The sequence below is a fragment of the Ochlerotatus camptorhynchus genome, unplaced genomic scaffold (genome assembly GCF_037179485.1).
Source record: "Ochlerotatus camptorhynchus isolate MF236.1 unplaced genomic scaffold, CSIRO-AGI_Acam_v1.1 ptg000406l, whole genome shotgun sequence".
Taxonomy (NCBI): Eukaryota; Metazoa; Arthropoda; class Insecta; order Diptera; family Culicidae; genus Ochlerotatus; species Ochlerotatus camptorhynchus.
In genome coordinates, this window is record NW_027040892.1 from 2,316,545 (window position 1) to 2,338,199 (window position 21,655).

At 40.2% G+C, this 21,655-nt stretch overlaps 1 protein-coding gene across 3 annotated transcripts in view; it reads right to left on the reverse strand.

Annotated features, from left to right (window-relative positions):
• The window catches only part of LOC135710935 (fasciclin-3-like), a 285,834-nt gene that overhangs the window by 67,537 nt on the left and 196,642 nt on the right, over nucleotides 1-21,655 (reverse strand). For all 3 annotated transcript variants that reach the window (XM_065233657.1, XM_065233658.1, XM_065233659.1), the window contains exons 2-6: nucleotides 5,086-5,200; nucleotides 4,822-5,024; nucleotides 4,615-4,746; nucleotides 4,364-4,552; nucleotides 4,113-4,291 (exon numbers count right to left, since the gene is read on the reverse strand). In XM_065233657.1, coding sequence (XP_065089729.1) covers nucleotides 4,113-4,291; nucleotides 4,364-4,552; nucleotides 4,615-4,746; nucleotides 4,822-5,024; nucleotides 5,086-5,200 — 818 coding nt within the window. The remainder of the gene's footprint in view (nucleotides 1-4,112; nucleotides 4,292-4,363; nucleotides 4,553-4,614; nucleotides 4,747-4,821; nucleotides 5,025-5,085; nucleotides 5,201-21,655) is intronic.

A 21,655-nucleotide genomic window follows, 5' to 3' on the forward strand; every position in this document is an offset into this window, starting at 1 on the left:
GGGCATGACCGAGAATGGAGAGCGGCAGCCGCAAACCGAGTATTGTGGCGTACTATTGTTGATTATGTCTTATCTTAAATGTGATGTTGTACAAATAAATGTAATGTAACACCAACGCTCTGGACTGCCTGTCCATAAGACCAATTGCTAGTCAAATCCGCTCTTTCCCAGATTGTGCCAAACCGTTCTGGAAACTTACCAAAATGCTTAAAAACAAGCCTAGGCCCATTTCACCACTGATACCGCTGAATCGTTCCGACGATTCAGTTGTTCATCTGATAACCTCTGTGCAGTGATAGGTCAACGCTTCGTCAGCTCTAACAATCTTGGACAGATCACAATAAGCCTACACGAGGCTGCGGTTACTGAAAACGCAGCCAACCTCCAACAGATTGCCAAAATCTTTTCTGAGGATGCTGCACAGCTGATGAATTGATGGCCTATATCAAATCAACATCCTCAATCTGGAACTCAAACATTTTGATTCTAGATTCTTCAACCATCTGAAAATCAGTGCCTCCAACTTTGCTACTTCCACTCGGAATGGAAGTCATTTAAAGTCATACCCATCCGGAAACTTGGGAAGGATCCTTCCTCTCCTACAACTTACAGACCCATCAGCTCTCCCTCAAGGTTATCCAAGCTGTTCAAAAGGGCAGTTAACAGCCGGCTAACAACTGCCGAAGAAAACAATATCTTACTCGAGGAGCAGTTTGGTTTTCGAAATCGACCGACCACCAACTAACCCGAGTAGCAAACATTCTAAGACGGAACAAGGCTGTTTCTAAAATATCTGCTGAACATCTGAAAAAGCGTTTGACAATGTCTGGTATGATGGATTCCATAGTTGTTCTAAATAGGTTTCGAACGATATTTACTCGGACTTACCTTAGGAGAATTTTTCAATCTCAAAATGTTCAGGACGGTGGCGGACAAAAATCTAACATCGTTGTGTTCAAAAGTCGAGAACCGAACATCGTTAATCAATAATCGAGAATTGAGATTCTTAAATGGGCAACAAAAATTGATAATTGGAGGCTATAGAGAATGAAGAATCGAGAATCTAAATTCAAAAATAGGCAATTGAGAACCGGAAATCGCAAATCGAGAATTGAAAATCAACCACCAAATCGATATGACTGGGCTGATCGCAAGCGGCGTGGTACCAACCAAACGACAGGTGCTCAGATGCTTGATGACACTGTTTGATCCACTTGGTTTGGCAGCACCGTATGTGCCTACCGTATTAAGGAAGCCCCTGATCCACTCGACCCAGACGTGCTTCCTGTCGTCGTAGCCGTTCTGGACCTGAGGTCGTAGTTGGTGACGGGGTCTTCCAACCGCTGTTTTCAGCCAATTTTCTGTTTCACAATATTGCTCCATCTACCGAACCTGCTGCATCCAGTACCGATCACCGCACCTACAAACCAGAACGCACTGCCTGCCGCCTCATGGAAGCCCCTGATCCCCTCAACTCAGTCGAGCCTGCTGGTTCCCGCCGTCGTAGTCGTTCTGGCCGCCCTGTTGTTAAGGACGGTGATGGGGTCTTCCAAGCTTCCAACTTGCTCCCAAGTTTCAGCTCTGTTCGAGGGAATGCTGCAAACGTTAGAACCCGTTCAATCGACCGGAATGGCAGAGAAAGCACAACCGACACGATAGTTGCTTCGTGTGATCCGGCAAAATCTCAACTACATTTTTATTAAAACCAAAATCACCGACGTCTTCCTTGCAACCTCGGAAAACAGTTATGATGTGTTTGTTTTCACGGAAACATGGCTCGACGACCGAATTAAATCATGTCAATTGTTCGGTGATGGATTCAGCGTTTATCGAACCGATCGTTCTGCTTTGAACAGTACCAGGACAGGTGGTGGAGGTGTTTTAATAGCTGTTTCTAACAAACTCGAAGCAGCTTTAGTGCAAACCTCTTCGGGTGCAAGCATGGAGAGCATATGGGTAAAGATCTCATCCGAAACAAGGTTTATCTTCGTTGGTGTTTCATACGTACCACCAGAGAAGTCCGCTGATTGCGAGTGCATCAAATCCATTTGTTGAGAACGTCGATGAACATGATCGTGACTTTAGTAAAGTTGATTATGACGCACTCAACTCTATGCTTTCTCAAGTTGATTGGTCTACTGTTTTTTGGTGTAGCAACGTAGATGATGCTGTTAGTTGCTTCAACAGTATACTGCGCGATTGCTTCACATTCTGTGTTCCGTTGTCAAGACCTCGGAGAAAACCTGCTTAGTCCAATTCTTGCTTACAGTGCCTTCGACGTATTCGATCTAAGATGCTTAAACGCTTCTCGGCACGCAAAAATGGCATCACCAAACTGGCGTTTGCACGAACTAGTCGCAACTATCGGAGCTATAACCGTTACTTGTACGGCAGATACGTAAGACGTGTTCAGGACAATCTGCGAAGAAATCCTAAACAGTTCTGGAATTTTGTAAAAACTAAGTGAAATGAAAGCGGCCTTCCATCTACCATGCGCATGGAAGATCAATCTGCCTCCACCGCAGAAGCCAAATGCGAACTATTTGCTGCACGATTTGCGAGTGTTTTTCAGGCATCAACTGCGTCTCCATCGGAAGTTGAAACTGCGACAAGGTCCCTGCCCGTGGACGCATTCGGCATTGATATTTTCGATGTTAATCAGACGATGGTGGAGTGCATATTGAAAAAATGTAGTGGCATGTTGATTACACCTCTGCAAGCTATATTCAACCTCTCTCTTTGAAGCCAGCAGTTTCCAATCGCTTGGAAGATGTCATACATGCAGCCTATCTTTAAGAAAGGCAGTAAAGTGGATGTGTCGAACTATCGTGGAATAACTTCGTTGCCTGCCGGATCCAAATGCTTCGAGATAATTCTCAATGCTGTTATGCTCCAGGCCTGTTAAACGTACATTTCAACATCTCAGCTTGGATTTTTTCAGCAACGTTCAGTCATCACTAATCTGTGTGAATAAACGTCGTTTTGTATCAGCAAAATGAAGCAAGGAGGTCAAATATTCTGTTGGCTAAGCTGGAGCGACTAGGAGCATCTTCGAGAATTTGTAGTTGGCTGAGATCATATTTGACTGGCCGTCGATTGTTCGTGACAATTGGATCAGCCGTGTCTGCACCTTTCATTCCTCGATGTGGTGTGCCGCAAGGGAGCAAGTTGGGGCCGCTGTTATTTGCGTTGTTCTTCAATGATGTGTCCCACGTTCTTCTGAATTGCTGCCTAATGTTCTACGCAGACGATTTGAAAATCTACCTGGTTGTTAGGAGCACTGAATCATCTAGCAGTCAGTGAGTCCAAATGCTGTATCATATCCTTTCGAAGAACGAGAAATCCTATCCTATATGATTATACTATCAATGGCACTGTACTGAATCGGGTTGATCATGTTAAAGACTTGGGTGTGGTACTGGATTATCAACTCACATTCAAGATGCACTATTCGGAAATAGTTGATAAAGCAAATCGTCAACTTGGATTTATTCTCAAGATAGCGAACGAATTTGATGACCCTCTATATTTGCGATCTCTGTATTGCTCGCTAGTTAGTTCAATTCTTGAATTTGCTTCTGCCGTCTGGTCTCCGTACGATGCTGTGTGGATTTCACGAATCGAATCAGTGCAGCAGAAATTTGTCAGATGTGCTATACGAGGCTTGCCATGGACCGACTCATTACGACTACCACCCTACGAGCACCGCTGTGCGCTGCTTGGTATTGAACCGCTAGTGGATAGACGCAAGTTCAGCCAAGCTATCTTAGGAGCCAAAATTTTACGCTCCAAAATAGACTGCCCTGCATTGCTGAGTCAGCTCAACATCTACGCCCCTAAACGAGTGCTGCGATCTAGACAGCTAATGCGCCAGCCAATGAGACGAACACAGTACGGATCCAACAATCCCATCGATTCGATAAGTCGAAGACTCCAAGACAATTACAGCTTGTTTGTCTTCAATATCACTACCAACGTCTTTCGAAACGTCTTTTTCTGTACAAGGTGTTAAAGTTTTTTTTAGTTAAGTTAAGACCACGATGTCAGATGGATTTATAGCATAAATACAAATACAAATAAAAAAAATCGACAATGAACTAAACTGAACTTACCAATCGTTCGGGAACGCGCGCCGCGTACCGTTCGAACTCCCGTCCCTGTTCGATGGTCATTCCATCAACAGTCCAAGCGATCTGCGGTGCTGGATTAGACAGAATCTCGATGGTAACATCCACGGTGCGTCCCACCGTCAACGAAGGAACGATCGTTTCCGGAAGGGCTTGTGGGGCATCTTAAAGAAGGGAAAACAAATTTCAAATGTCAACCTCTGTCTGAGACGATTGCTGCAAAATGAACTGCTTACAGTTGACGGTGATCTGCAGGCTCGTTTCCGACATTCCTTCAGGGTAGGCAATGTGCTTGGCTCGACAGATCAACCGCTTTCCACTGTCGCTGGCATGAATGATGCGTCGTAGGCTCACGAAAACTGAGTATCCTTGTTCTTCCTCCCGATATTCAGGCTGAGAGACTCCCTCGTAGATCGGCTCGTTATCTGGGTTTGGAAGGGATTTTCGTTAGTTTGTTCTAATATTGATCTGGTTATTCAGTACGTACCCAAGAACCAAAACAGCTCAGCGGCAGGACTTCCAAACTCAGCGCCACAGTGAACTTCCATTTCAGTATCCACCTCGAAGGATACAGCAGAAGATGGCTTGACCAGTTGAATCTGTGGCGGCTTTGGTGCCACTGTGAATGGAAAGAAAAATAATCAAAATTCTCTTCTTAATTTCGTTGCAGGTAAGCCCAGCGTCTACTACACACCTGCCACTACAACGTTGATGGTCCCCTCGAAGCCTTGACCATCAAACAGCGTACACTTGAGTTCACCGTTGTGGGCCGTCGTTATCCGATCTATCGTTACGCCACAGGCTCCAGCTTCGAAGCCGGCTCCAAAGTAGGTCATCCCATCCTTTTGCGGTTCGCCGGGTCTCAGCGATACTTGGTTGCTGTGTGGTAAGGCGATCCTGTAATTTGAAATTTTTCGATTAATTATGGTAATCTTCAACACTGATTTAGTCAACCTACGTGCAAAACTGAATCGGTCGTCCAAGTCGACACAGCAGACTAACATTTCTCTGATTCTCCGTAACTAATATCTCCTTTGGGTCCGTATCGACCTGAACTTGTGCTGTGATGATGGCTGCAAGTAGAAGAGCATAGATAAAAATATTAATCATTAAAGCATTCAAAACAAATCATCATCAAATCCCAAAACAAAAAGCACAACGGAGATTACGCTAATCTCGAACCGCAAAGTGCGTGCACTAAAGTCAACCAAAAGCCAAATTTATCTTGACTTCGTGGAAATCCACCGGTGGTGGGTGGAAGCACTTTCCGTCTACTTATTCAATGTTGTCCTTCTCGTCAGTCACTCATTAATCCTGAACCTAATCTCATTTCAATCACTCCCTTACCCCAGTTCTGACAGGCTATCGCCAAGCGAAACCAACAGGCCTAAAAAGTTCGTCGAGAGAAAAGGAAAATCCAAAATCACAACTGCGGGCCGATGCTCTAAACTGGTTGAGGAAGTTTTCAAATTTTCCATCCCTCTCTCCTCGCTGCTGCCATCATCGCCATCGGATCGGATTTATTTGCTGTTGTTTGGAATTCATTAATTTTCCCAGACAGCACCAAGCGACATCCATGGCAGCTTCTTGTTGCCCAGAGGACAGAATTCCGCGCGGGGAAAAAATGATGAAGACGGCACGAGGAGAAGTGAAATATTCTCATTATCCTTGACTGATTAACTAATTAAAGAGGTCGTTTGGATTGAACCGCGCTGCATGATACTGCTTCGGACGGGTTGCGTTGGTGGGCGGTGGCGTGTGAAGTTTGGCTGGAATTCAGGAATGATGGGAATTTAAATCGATAGCAATTTAAAGCTGATGAAGGGAGGTTCAATATTTAACACTCATAATTGCAAATTCCAATATCCAAAATTCCATGATTAAGGAACACTGGACACACGAATATTAGGTTGTTAAAATTTGAATAATAAAAGAAGTACAATGAAGAATTTGACACTTCAAAATGGATCCATTGTAAAATGGACAAATATAAGAAAAAAATAGTTTTAACTAAGGCAATAGAAAATGGACTCTTGAATATTAACAGTTGAAACATTGACGAACAAAGAATGGGCTACCCCATATGTGTTGAAGATTTGTGTAGAAGAAGTTTAGATTGCGAGAAAGGGCATTACAAGTTACGTTAACAAAAACTGAGTGGCCCTATTCTATTAGTGTTCGATGAATGTAGTTAACATTTTGTTGGATCTTTTGCAAAGGTATCTGATCTCAGCTTGAATATATTAACAGCCAGAATTCATGGTAAGAATATGTTAATTCTATTTTTCTTAAATGGGAGTCAGAGTCAGAGTCGATGTCAGACATTTTCAAATCAGAGGAGTCGACCAGTTTGGAATGAATAATACAATGAAAACTGAACAATATAAATAAGAAAACTAAAACACACGCACACGACAGTAGAGAAATAAAATATGGAATGTTAAAAACTGATCAATTGAAAATAGTTAAATAAGAAATAATGATGAATTTGAAAATAGCTCGTGGAAAATTGAAAATAGAAATGCGATCGATGAAAATTGGGACTGATATGGAGTTGTCCATATTACATGTGGACAGTTTGAGTGAGAAGTGGGCTGGCAACTGTCCACTGCTCACGAAATAAATAAAAAAAAGAATGCATGACTGGGCACGAAGAAGTCCTTAAACTCTCAAAAAACTGTTCATGAGGCTTATGGACAGCATCTTATTCAATATTTTAAAGAAGTCAATTGAAAGTTTAACAATTTAAAAATGGCACAATTGATCATAAGGCTATAACAATGGACTATTGACAGATTCACTATTAAAAATTGGTCAGTTAATAATGGATTAATTGAAAATTAAACATTTGAAACATGTACAATCACACACAGCTCAAAATAGAAGAATTGAAAATTGAACATTTCAACCTGAACATTGCATTAGGTCCTAAGTAACATTGACAGATTCTCTTCGTCGACTTTCTCTTTGTATTCCAGTGGCCATGTAAAGACCTTCTTAGGAATTTTCTACACACAGATTGGAAAAAAAAAGGTTTTATCTAGCATCTAATACGATAAACACAACAAGAAACAAGTATGTGCTCAAGTTATTAACAAAAGAAAAAGTCGACGAAGAGAATCGATCAATATTACTTAGGACCTAATGCAATGTTCAGCTTGATTTATATATCTGTTAATTAAAAATTGGACAAATATAAATTAACCAATTGCAAATTGAGCTATTTAGAAATGCTCAGATGAAAATTCATAAAATTGACCATTAAATGAAATGAACAATCGAACATTGGACAATTCACCCTAAGACTTTTGAACATAAGACAACCAAAAATTTACAGTAAGAAAATAAGCAATTTAAAATAAAGTACATCATTATTTTCAATTCATAAATTCATGAATATTGAAAAATCAATGATTAAAAATTTGGAAGCGGCAAATTGGAAAATTTAAATCAAGAAATTTAAAATTTGACTTTTGAAATTTCTCAGATGATAAATTTCAGCTTATTACAAGCTGAGTATACAGTGTTCACTCGGTTGTCGACAGAAGCAGACCACTCTCAATATGTGTCACGCGATCGTCTGTTTACTCGGCAGCAACCATTGTGTGGTCCTGCTCATTGTTTTTCATCAGAAGTTCTTTCAGTCGATGCGTCGTCGACTTTTGAAAGCAACCGTTTCGTGATGATTGTGCGAGTGCTGACCACGTTTTGCGTCCATTGCTGCAATTGAAGCGCTCTGACTCCCGTTGGCGAATCTGCCATACAATGAAACTACTGGAAGCGGCTCCCGTTCTGGTGGCGGAGGCTTATTGGATAGCGGAAGATAAAATGTTTATTGTGTACCTTTTGACTATGATTTTAAGATGTATTGTATCGTGAACAAGAATCATTGGCTCTGTAACGATAATTCGGTTGAGCCTTATCAAATAAATGATTAAGAAACTACAAGGGACAGCCCTTTGGGGTTGTACGCAATGGTGACGTAGGTCTACGTGGTCTTATATAATAAATCTTATTTTTAACTGCAGCAGGTGCTTGTGTTTTGTGTAGGAATAGGAATTTTAGCGGGGTTCTCTCTGTTTATATTCTTTAGCCTTATCAAATAAATTAATAAACCAAACAAAATAAGCTGAGTAAGCAATTTTTAGCAGAAGAAGCAAATTTATGCCTGATTAAGCTCTTATTCAGCTTTCAATATTTGTTAGGGATTGAACAATTGACCATTGTACGTTCGAACATTAGGCGTTTGAACATTGGACGATGGAGCATTTAACATTGGACTATTGATCATTGGACAATTGGCATTGGACCAATGAACATTTGGCAATTGAACATTGGACATTTGAAAATTGAACATTTCAACACTTGAAGTTTTTAAATTGGACATTTTATCGTTGGAAATTTGAACATTGGGCAACTGAACATTGGACAATTGAATGTGGACATTTAAGTTTTGGAAAATTGATTATAAGACAATTGAAAATAGGTAAACCAAAAGTTTGATAGCAAGAAAATTGGCTAATGAAAATAGAACAACCAAAAATTGGTAATTGAAAATGAGCAGCTGATAAATGAACAAATTCAAAAATTCAAAATATGCACAAATAAATATTGGATAAACGAACATAAAATTATTAAAAATTGGGTACAAAAAGAGAATATTGACAAATAAATGAATTTAACTGTTGTACAAATAAACTATGGTCAGTAAGATTAAATATTGATAACTGAGTGAAAAAATGTTGAAAAAATTAACGATTCAAAATTAGACAGCTGAAAACTGAACATTGAAAAATAGGCTAATGAAAATTGATCAAATGAAAAATAAACAAAACGAAAAATTATAAATTGGAACAATTGAACAGTGCTTCAAAATCTCGGCAATACTTGGTGATATTGTGAACGATTCTCTTCATCGACTTTCTCTTTGGTTTACCACGGCAACTTAAACGAATTTAAAATTTAAAAGCTCGCTAAGCTCGCTGCACAGTTCGACAGAAGATGATGTAAGCTTGCGCCTGAAACAACAAACTGAATGGGAAATCAATTTGCATTTGGGTTATTCGCGAAAGAGAATCGATCAACAATGATAGGCCCTTTTCTCGTGTTGCGCGAGATTTTTGTCAATATTGCGCCTAAGTCTGAAAAGACAATGGCAAAGCTCAGCACTGCATTGAACAGTTCAACATTGGACAATTGAACATTGAACATTTGAACATTGGTCAATTGAATATTGGCCAATTGAACATTGGTAAATTAGAAATTTGGCAATCGAAAATTTAACTATGTATTCCAAATTGATCAGTTGACAAATGTATAAAATGGACAATTAGAAATTGCAACAATTGAACATTGGCAATAAAATATTGGAAAATGTAGCATTGGACAATCAAAAAATTGTACAATTTTATATTGGTTAATTGAAAATTGGACAATTAAACATAAGGTTATTGAAAAAATGACAACCAAAAGTTTTACATTAGGAAAATGAGTAGTTGATAATATATTTGTGCACAATCAAGCATATAATTATAATCTAACTGAATTGATGAGCATTTAAGCAGCATTGTTGTATGCCTTATTCCGATGTTTATTTTTTAATTCTACTAATAGTAGAGCTAAGCAAAAGGTTATTAATAATTGGATAGAAAATAGGAATATTGAAATATGAATGACTACAAATTTAACAGTTGAAAATTCAAAAAAATTAAATTTGGGCAAATTAAATTGGACTACTGCATGAATTTAGCATTGGACAATTTGACATTGGACATTTTAAAATTGGACAATTAAACAATGGACATTGAAACATTCAACACTGAACAATGAACAAAAATTGTAACAATTGAACAGTGGGTGTACATTTGACAAATGAACATTGAACAATTGAACGTTGGAAAATTAGAAATTTGGCAATTGAAAATTGTGCTATTAAAAAATGTTCAGTTGGAAAATGTTTTAAATTGAACAACTAGAATTTGAACCAATTGAACATTGAACATTAAAATTTAACTATTCGAAATTTCTCAGTTGAAAAATTTATTGGAACTATTGAACATTGGACCATACAACAGTGGGCAAGCATTTATTGAACATTAGACTACTGAAAATATGACAACAAAAAATTTTACAGTGAGAAAATTGAAAATAGGCACAACTCAACCCAAGTAACAATTTTGGTTTTATGAGGGTTCTAGAGACCATGATTTAGACTTGTAGCATGCTTTAGAACCTCGATAAAACTTGCAATGTTACTTGGGAATATTGACAAATCGAAAATAAGGTAATTTGAAATTGGGCAGAAAGAGAGAATATGACAAATTAATGATAAAGAATTTTGCACATATGAACTGGGGACAATCAAGTATGAGATTATTGATTATTGATTTTCAAAATGAATGCTTTTAAATGGATGCTTTAAAATTGGACAGCTGAAAATTGGATAATGAGAAATTAGGAAAATTTAATAAGAACTAATGGAAATTTTTCAGGTGAAAAATGAACAAAACGGACATATCGAAATTGAAGCAATTGAACATTGGACAGTTCACCCTTTGACAACTGACCATTGACAATTAGACAATAGAACATCGGACAATTTGACATTGGAGAACTATAAATTTGGCAATCAAAACTTGAATTAGGGCAAGTGTGCCAGTTTTTGGCCCAAGAACTTCCCTTATTGGCTTATCTTAAATTTTAGTTTTTTTTTTTTCATTCTTTCCCAACTGTTATTCCATGTAAGGCTAGAACACATATTTTGTAATATATCTACGCAAATAAAATCATACAAAATTATTCCAAATTTGAACTAGTCACCAGGACCAAAACTGAAACACTAGTGCCATAACTCGCACACTTACCCTTTTAAAAATTTCTCAGTTGAAAAATGTATAAAATGGACAATTGAAAATTGTAACAATTGAACGTTGGACAATCGATCATTGGACAATTTAACATGGGACAATTGAATATTGGACAATCGAACATCTTGGAATTGAATGTGTGATTGTTTATTGACGCGCTGCAAGGTGCTTGAAAGAGCTCGGCACGATCGGTGTTGATGTTGGCTCGCTTGCAACTACTTTTGCAAAACAAAAAATAGTGTTTTCGAACGAAATTGATATTGAAAGTGTACCAAAAGTGCTTCTGAACGTGTTTCGCAGTTGGGTGGGGTGAAATTCGTGAATTCGCGGATTATGTTCAGTAAAAATTCCGTATCAAAAAATTACTCACCGGGCTCCCTTTTTTTGCCACTCGACGACGACGGGTTAGCGAGAGAAATATAAGCATTGGGAATGTGAATGCGTTCCACTTGAAGATTGATTGAGTATTGAAAAATTGAACAAAAGACTTTTGAAAGTAGGACAACCAAAAACAAACTGTATGGGAAAAAATATTTTTTATTTAATTGTAGCTTGTTTAACAATAATTTCTGGGACAAAACTGAATGACGAAGTCCCTGAATAATTTATTTAGGTTGTCGTTTATTTTTGGTGACAAAATATGCGCCGAAAGCGAATTATTCCCACTAGCGTGCACAGGAATCTTGTTAAGGAGGGGTATTTTTTCTGCTGTCCACCCACCACTGTTTCTCTACTGTTCAATTAAGCTAATTTTATTTATTTTTTGCTTCGGTACTGGTTCATCTTCTTCAATGCAAACTGCTTTTAGACAGCCTATTGAATTGGCAATTTAATCCCATCATTATCAATATACCTGATGACAATCACCAACTGCTCGTGATGGCAACAATTGCTCGTCTCATCTGCAATGATTGCCAATAGAAATGATGCCGAACATTCAGCATGTTTTAAAGATGATATAAAGGATAATCCCGAATTTATTGCAACGCACATAAACAGTTGTAACTTTTTAACCACGGTAACAAATGACATGAAATTTTCAGTGAAGATTCTAAGACAAATTCTTAGTACGACAACAATAGACCAAGGTTCAATGACAAACTAATACCGACTTTTCAACTAGGGAATCCAAAAGCTATCCTTAAACTTTGTACAGTTACACAAAAGTCCATCCTCAGAATCCCTTGAGGTTCTTTTCGAAATTTTTAGAACTCTATGAGCTCTTTTGAAATTCTTCTCTGAAGTCATTTGGAATTATTTTTAGAACTCTTCTTGACTATTACTCAGAACACCTTGGAAGTTTAGAGTTTCAGAAGAATTTCCTCAGTATTATCCAGAAATTATTCCCCGAATGAGCTAGAAATTACCGGTACTCCCTTGAAATTTTCCTCAAAATCTCTTTGGAATTTCACTCAAAATTTAATTTTCTCGGCATTTTTTCGGAATTATCTTGGAACTATCTGCAGGATTCACTAGAAATTATTCGCAAAATTTTCTTGGAATACTCCCCAGAAATCCTTTGGGACTGTCCTCAGAACTCAATATCCTTGAGGTTTTTCTCGGATTTTTTTAGAACCCTCCTTAGAGCTCTTTTGAAATTCTTCTCAGAAGTCAACTGGAATTATACTTAGAACTCTTCATGATTTTTTTCTCAGAACACCGTGAAACTGAAATTCTTTTAGAGTTTCAGAAATTTTTCCCGGGATGAGCTAAAAATTACCGGTACTCCCTTGAAATTTTGCTTAAAATCCCTTTGGAATTTCACTCAAAATTTGATTTTCTCGGTATTCTTTTCAAAATTATCTTGGAACTATCTGCAGGATGCACTAGAAATTATCCGCAGAGTTTTCTTTGAATTCTTTTAGAAATTTTTGGATGTGTCCTCAGAATGCAATATCCTTGAGGTTCTTCTTGGAATATTTCAGAACTTTTTTTTTTCTCAAAACACCTTGGAACTGAAATTCCCCTAAACTTCCTCTGTATTCTCGTAAAATTTTTCCCACAATGAGCTTGAAATTATCCTCAGATTTCCCTTGAAATTTTCCTCAACATCCCGTTGGATTTTCATTCAAAATTTGATTCTCTGGGTATTCTGTTCGAAAATATCTTGGAACTATCTGCAGGATTGAATAGAAATTATTCGCAGAGTTTTCATGGATTCATCCCCAGAAAAACTTTTCTTTTGGAACTGTCCTCAGAATTCAATACCCTTGAGGTTCTTCTCAGAAGTTAAGTTTAAGTTGTCTGTCCATTCACCATAACGTTGTAGTTTTTCTATCATAAATATTCAATAAAGCTTGCCCCTCCATTCACCAGAACTGTGCAATTTTTACATCAGGAATTTTCAATTCAGTTTGCCCCTCCATGCAGCAGGTTGTTGCAAATCTTACACCAGAAATTTTCAATACTAACTTGCTTCCAGGTAATTTTACACCAGAAAATTTGAATTGTTCAGAACGATGCTTCTCCAATCTTATGATTGGTACAGATTTCCTTTTTCGATTCTCCACCAGACATTTTCAATATAGCTGGTTTCACCTATCATCAAAATGTTGCAGGTTCTCCACCAAATAAAGCTTGCCCCTATTTTCAGATTTTTCAGCATAAATTTTCAGTAAAGCAGCTTCCCTCCAATCATCAGAATAGTGCAAATTTTACACCAGAAATTATTATTAAAATATGTTTCTCTATTCAGCAGAAGGCTGAAAATTTAAGACCAAAATTTTCCGAAAAGCTTGCCCATCCGTTTACCAGAAGGGTGCAGATTTTCCACCAGAAATTTTCAATATAGCTTAATTTTAAATAAAGCTTGTGCCTTCTTTACCAGACCAGTGCATGTTTTCCACCAGAAATGTTCTGTTCATTTCATTTAAATTGCAAATGTTGCACCAGAAATATGAATAATCCTTGCTTCTACATTCACCACAGTGTTGCGAACTTTCCACCAGAAATTTTCAGTCAAATGTGCACCTCCAAAATTTTGGCGTGATTCAAAATTTCTACCAGAGTTATTCTTTTTGATTAGTCCCTCCATGCACCACCTTGTTGATATTTTTACACCAGAAATATTCAATTAAAAGTTTTTTCTTTGATTTACCACCAGAAAGGTGAATTTTTTCAACCTTAAATTCACCCCTTTTAATCCTCCATCCTCAAAAAAAAAAAAAAAAAATTACTCCCGAAATTTTTTGTATGACCAAAAAATTTCATTGAAGTTTGACCCTTCATGCACCTTTTTGGTGCAATTTTCAGGCACTATCTCAAAGGAGTTGACGCAATAAAAGGTTTTCAGTGCCCTTATATTATGAAATGAAGTTATTTTACCTTCCAATCAAGCTATCAAGAAATCAAGTTATTTTATGTCATAATTATGTAAATGTGGGCAATTGCCCAACTCTTGTTCCACCCTGTGCACGCCTGTGATTATTCCCACTTCTCTCAATTTATATCTGGGGATTTTCATCATTTTAAGACCATTATTGAAAAGGCCTCAACTGCATTTTGTAAACAAACCTTGTAAGGCCATTTTCGCAAACCTAAAACACAATCGGGAAGAGGAGAATTTCCCCTACCTGTTCATTTTATTGGTTTGCGTTGGCGAACTTAACAAAATGCAGTTGGGGCCTTTTCAATTGTTGGTCTTGATTTCCTTCCCGCAGAGCAGCGCCATCTCTGTGGAAAATAGCCTGACGATATGATTCATTGAAAATTGTGTCAAACCAAACGACGATTGAAAATGCAATTTAAATAGACAGTCTCGATGCATGTTCGGGCATCGCCAATATTTGCCTCAAACATCCCGAACAAACGTGTGACCGTTTGCAAACAAAACTGTAAAAAGAATCACCCAAGAAAAAGTGCAAACAACAACAAAGATTACGCGACTAGAATAGCAGATTACGTGTATCGGGTCGGCCGTTCTAAGCTTTGACCGCCCTTCGAAACGTGGTGAGCTTCCCCCTCGTATCGCGCGATAAAGGTGACGGGTGCTTGTGTGCTTGCGTGGGAGTATATACGTATGTCCACCTTGAGTGGGTGGCTAAAGTGGGTGGATGATCCACAAAACCGGTCACAGCAAAAGCGAAAGATCGGTCGCTTCTTCTTTTGTCGGGACGTTTTTATTCTTTTGTTGGCTGTGTGGAAAGAGCGGAAAAAAATCAAACCCACAGGAATGGACGACGTACAGACTCCCCCAGTGAATGGGTAGTGTAGGTACACAAAAGCAAACACAAAACAGAACTGTGTGCCGTATGCAAATATCAACAAAGAACAAACAGCAGCTAGCCCGATCTGGGCCGGGAAGAACTGGAACTCACGTTTTGGTCGGACGTTTGGTGCTTGCGGATGTAGCCAAAATCGAAACCAGTGCTGAAAACCGGTTCGCCTGCTTCGTGTTTTCGCCCTCCCAGGCCAACCCTTGGCTCTTTTTGTATGCAAATGTTTGAATCGCGACTGTTGTTGACGTTGTTTCGGGATTGTTTTGCTTAGCCGTTTTTTCGTCGCAGCAAGCCTTCTCGGAGATAAAAGAAATTCGTTGACTTTATATTGAGCCTTTCAGGTTGAGGACTTCATGTTAAATAAAAAATCATTAAACGGATTATCCTCAGGTCCATTCCGGGAAACTATCGGTTTAACTTCATTCACCCGGTCGAGAGTGCTCAAAGAGCCGTAACCATAACTTTCTGAACCCTTTACGCCAAAAGCCAGCCTGTCCCCAATTGTGTCAGCTGAGTAGGGAACTAAATATGTTATCTCCAGACTGACCTCAGGAAACAAAAAAAAAGTTCACTTTTTCGCTCGGTATAAAGCCAGCCACGCCACCACCGGCAACGGTTTACTGAGATAGTAAACTACTTTCACTGCGGGCTGGAAAAATGGCACAAAAACAGACTCCTAGATCCCGGGAAAAATGGGCCACTCAGAACGAAGGAGGCAGTCCGGTACAAGAATAAACGTCAAACCCTGATGGTGTGTGTGTGTGTGTGCGTTAGTGTGCTTCAAAAGCACACGACCCGAGCCTGGTCAGCTGGTTGGCTGGTGGGGAAAAAAAATTGCCCAACATGACCGTAACTGACACACTACAGGACTTGGCCATTTCCATCTTCCTGTATCGGGGCGGGAGGCCGTGGCAATGAGCAGGGAAAAAAAAACAGCTCATACACAATGTCGGTCCCCGCGCGTCCTTTGTTATCCTCGAACAGGATGCTGATCCAGGGCGGTTACCATGTTTTTCCCGATGATGAGGTACGTGGAGAGAGGGAAAGTGGGTGAGGCATACTAACCACCATGGCACACTGTGTTCGTGGAAAGCCGACCACAGACAGATCATATTTTTGCTGCTGTCATTTGCTGTCAGTTAGACGAAATTTATTGTACTTCGCGTGCAGAATATTTTTTTCCGAGCTGTGCACACGCGCGAGGCCTTCCCAAGCGGATGGCAGTGGATGGGTCTGGGGGGAGGGGGGATGCTATTGTGGTCTATTTCGGTCAACAGTATTGTCTGTGAGCGTAGCGTAAAGGGTGTCCACGATGAAATTGCCACACTATGAAATTGCTCTAACTTTTTAACCGTTGGGTAGAATTTAATGAAAATTTGGGTGGATTTAGTTCATAGTGCATTATTTACATCCTGCAAGTTTTAAAGTCCTGTGATCAAAACTCTCGGAAATGGAGTCGAAAGAACAGCTCGTGAGTGATAAAATCTTGCGCATTCATCACGAGAACAAGGATCTCTCGCATCGTTCCATCGCTAAAACGTTGGGAATCGCGAATTCCACGGTGTCGCGAGTGATTAAGCGGTTCGAGGAACGGTTGACCACCGATCGGAAGCCCAGAAGTGAAGGAAAAAGTATTCCGTACAACACCAAAAATCACAACCGCGTAGTTGGGGCCTTCAACCGAAATCCGAACGCTTCCGTTAGGGATGTGGCTAAGAAGCTGCACCTAAGCCGAAGTTTTGTCCAGAAGGCCAAAACTAAGGCTGGGCTTCGAACGTTCAAGGTACAAAAGGCCCCTAATCGCGACGAGAAGCAGAACAAGTCCGCCAAAACCCGTGCCAGGAAGTTGTACCTCAACATGCTGACGAAAGTTGAATGCTGCATCATGGACGACGAAACATATGTGAAGGCCGACTTCAAACAGATCCCGGCAACCTGTTTTTCACGGCCAAGGATAAGTTCAGCGTTCCGGAGCATGTCCGCACTCAGAAGATGTCCAAATTTGCGAAGAAATTCCTGGTTTGGCAAGCCATCTGCACGTGCGGGAAGCGGAGTGCACCTTTCGTGACCCAGGACACGATGAACGGACAGGTGTACATAAAAGAGTGCCTCCAGAAGCGGCTGCTTCCTCTCCTGAAGGCCCACAACGTCCCAACAATCTTCTGGCCGGATTTGGCCTCATGCCACTACTCCAAGGACGTGCTGAAGTGGTATGCGGACAATAAGGTCAATTTCGTGCCGAAAATGTTCAACCCTCCCAACACTCCGGAGCTCCGCCCCATCGAGAAGTACTGGGCGATTATGAAGCAGCACCTTCTTAAACGACCTAAGGTAGTGAAGACAGTCGAGGAACTGAAGAAAGTATGGGTTTACATGCAAAAAACGGTTGATTCACAGGTTGTGCAGAATCTTATGGCCGGGGTTAAGGCTAAGGTGCGGGCATTTGCGTATGGACTGTAAATAAAATACGAGTAAAATGGTAAAATGAAGTTTAATAGTTATTTCTCAATCCCTGAAAATTTGATGGCAATCGGATGAAAACTCGAATTTTGCGAACCAATTTTGTGTGTGGCAATTTCATCGTGGACACCCTTTAGTAAGTGAATTGAGGACAATTGTGGTTGGCACGTGTCTTTAAGAATTTATGAAGTAACAAACGCCAAGGGGATAGTAGAAGAAATTCTGGAATTCACTTCGGAATTAGGGTAGATAGTATTTATATTTTGGACCTTTAATAGTTTTAACATTCTTATGAGCCGCTTCCAATCACCAGCTTATAAACTTGTTCGAATTAAATTATCGCACACGGACGTAAAACTAATCAAATTGTATCACCAGTCCACATGAACGCCTTTTTAACATGTCTTTGGAAGCCTCTTTTTTGGGGCCTATTTTCAAATCTGGCACACAATCTGACATCCGAAATTTCCGTGGAATTGTCTTTATTTCTTGCATTCCAAAACTTTTCAAATCTATCTTAACGACAAAAATTATTAACTATTTAAAAACCAAATAACAAGTGAAGGCTTCTTCAAGGACCGCTCTACTGTTTCTAATCTTCTGGAGTACAGGTATTCCACTAAGACGCCCACATTCATCAGGATTCTGGAGTTTGTCTCTTTTATACTGAATACCATTAATAATGGTAAACAGGTAGAAACTCTTTATACTGACTTCAGTAAAGCAAGTTGCAGAAAGTAGAAATGAAAGCTGGACTTTTGAACTGAAAAAGGAATACCGGCCAATTTCAGCAATTTATGTCACAGAATAAAAAGTCATCGCATTTTATGTTAAATGCAAAAAGTAGAAGTGTCTGTGCTTAGGGACACGAAAGGAAGCTTGACGTAGAACCGCTGCGCTAGTGCACGGAACAAATGTTAAGAGCATTTAGTCCTTTTAATTAATCATTTCGTCCGGCCATTTTCCACATAGATGGCGCTGTTCAACTGGTAGGAAGTGATAAAAATGTCCATTTAGAAATTGAGAGAAGTGGGAATAATTCGTTTTCGATGCATATTCAGGTCAAAAATAAATTGATCGACAACCTAAATAAACTAGCAGGGACTTTGTCGTTAATTTTTTCCCGGAAATTATTGTTAAACATGCTACAATTAAATAAAAAAAAGTTTTTTCCCTTATTTTTTTACCGCTATACTAGCAGTCCCCAGAGCCAAAAACATTAAAATTTGAGAGAGAAAATTCTTTCTCACGAGCTCAATTTCTCAACATGCCGTGTATTTCGATGACACTCGATTTGTGATTTCCCTTTCACAGATTTCAAAATAAAGGTACTCTGACACTACAAAACGTGTCTGGTACCTCTATATATGCATTTAGATTAATATTGGAAGTCCCTCCTTTTTTAAATATTTTGCACAAAAGATGCTTTTTGCCCCGCCCAATTCATAAAAATTGGCGGGAAATTATGTAAGGGGTGAGCTATTTTGTGTGCAGAATGTGTAAAAAGTCCCTCCCTCCAATATTAATTTAAATGCATAAATAGAGGTACCAGACATGTTTTGCACTGCACTGTCCTCTGTGAACAATTAACGGAAAACAGATTGCGCGCAGTTTCCGATAGACGTCTCATGAATGCAGAAGCTTGACAGAATGATTAATTGACCGATCTTTCCGTTTTTTTTTAAATTGTAGGCGTTCCAAATTTGTAGTATTTTTTCAAAGAATCGATCAAAATCACTTGCACCCTTCTTTCAAAGTTTAGTTACAAGATTACAACTCTGGAGAGCATTTCGTGTGGTCGTTGGGGGCATGTGATTCTGATTATGGACAAACATGCACAGATAAATTCTATTCTAAATTTTGACGTCTTTCATTTCTATATGGAGGTACACTTTGTGAAAATCGCAAAAACCGAAAATGGAACATGAAACAAAATTATGAAAGATTTTGAACATTAATAACTCAGCTGCCCCTGAACCAATTTCAATAATTTTATCACCTATCGATCAGAAATATTTCTACGTATCTAGCAGCTGATGATTTTTAACAAGAAGCTATTGAAAAAGTGGTAATGTCAAGAATTGTCCAATGTACACATAAAAAGTGATAATTTTATCACTGTTAAACGTTCTTCCCAAACCCAGTCCTCATAGTCGAATACCACTTGGTTGCACATCATTCATTTTCTCTTCGGACGGCGTGGTCAGCAATAGCAGCAGTAGGAACGTGGTGGCTAGTCCACTCTTCTACAACCCAACAAGCAACAATTGACTGGCCATGGTCAAGCTTCCATTCGTGCCCCTAGGCATAGACCCTTCTACTTTTTTATTGCTTGTTGGCCCTGAAAAGAGCCGTTTTGTTGCCAAAGTTGGTGATGATTTAACCTCCGAAACCGTACAGAGTGCGTCCCTGCCGCTTCAAAGCGTAGACGACATCCACGACCACTTACACTTGGCGTGTTCAGAGTAGGTGACAGCATTACGGATCACATTTTCCAGGAACACCTTCAGCACACCTCGTGTTTTCTCGTAGATCAAACCAGAGATACGTTTGTGCCACGGCGAGCCAGACGACTGCTTTTGCTGCTTCTGCTGCCTGCTCACCACGGCGTCCGAAGCGAAAATGAGTTGAGGCTAGACAGCAGCGCACTTTTATATCTTTTCAGGTTTAAGTAGAATGATGTTCAACCAAGTGATACTCGATTATGACGACTGGGTTGGGGAAGAATGTTTATTTCATGAAAACGGTGATAAAATTATCTACCCGCCAGCTGGTTTAGGACTCTGGTTGCTAGATACTGTCAACGTTTCGCAAAAAACTGCCGATTGCCGAGGATGGCTCGTATAGTGGGACCAATCACTCCGGTCGAATACGACAGTACTTTGAAGTCACTCATCCGCGTGACGCAAGCTGCATGTTTCCAGCAGGAAATGCGCCACCTGCGGCACAATGATCAAGAACGGATGGCCCTGCGAAAGGCTGACTTCAAATCACCATTAAAAGACCTGACACCGGTCTTCTCCGATTGAATGGACGGCTAGCAAACTCACCTGGATCCTTCGACAGCCGCCTCCCAATCATACTACCGGCCGACCACCACCTTTCAAGATAGATCGCCAACTCCGTTCACCATCAAACACTGCATGCAGGACCCACACAGCTCCTGGCAACAATCCGTCAGCGCTTCTGGTCAATACGCGGAAGAGATCTAGCTCGAAGGACTGTCCACCATTGCGTGACTTGTTTTCGTTTGCATCCCCCAGCAAGCAACCAGTTCATGGCTCCACTACCATCAAGCCGTGTCACTGCAGCGAAAGTATTCGAGCATACGGGGCTGGATTACTGTGGGCCGTTTTTCGTTCGACCATTGCATTGGCAGGTAGAGGCGCGTCGGTAAAAGTCTGGGTCGCAGTGTACGTCTGTTTCGCCGTAAAAGCCGTAGTCCTCGACATCGTCGCCGGGTTGTCGACGGAGTCGTGCGTCAATTCGTTGAGGCGCTTCGCGAGTCGTGTCGTGTCACTGCGACAACAGCACTACGTTTGTCGCAACGCGTTGAGAAGTTATAGAGATGCGACAAGCTTTGGTTGATCAACTCAACGGCACTGCATGGACCACCGAATGTTTGGAGAAGGGCATCGAGTTCCAGTTTATTCCACCACGTGCGCCGCATTTCGGCGGCCTATGGGAGGCTGCAGTAAAGGCCTTCAAGCGGCATTTCTGGAAGATCATCGGAGCAGCTCCACACCACTACGACGATATGCACACAGTTGTTTCCCAAGCTGAATGTATACTGAACTCCAGACCATTGACGCCTCTTTCCAACGACCCGCAGGATCTCTCTGCCCTGACACCCGGCCATTTCTTGCTAGGAGAGTCCCCCTTTCATTTGACGGAGACAGACCTTTCTCAAGTGCCGACCAATCGTCTCAACCATTTCCAGGCCACACAACGCTCCGTCCAAAATCTCTGGAAGCGTTGGTCCACG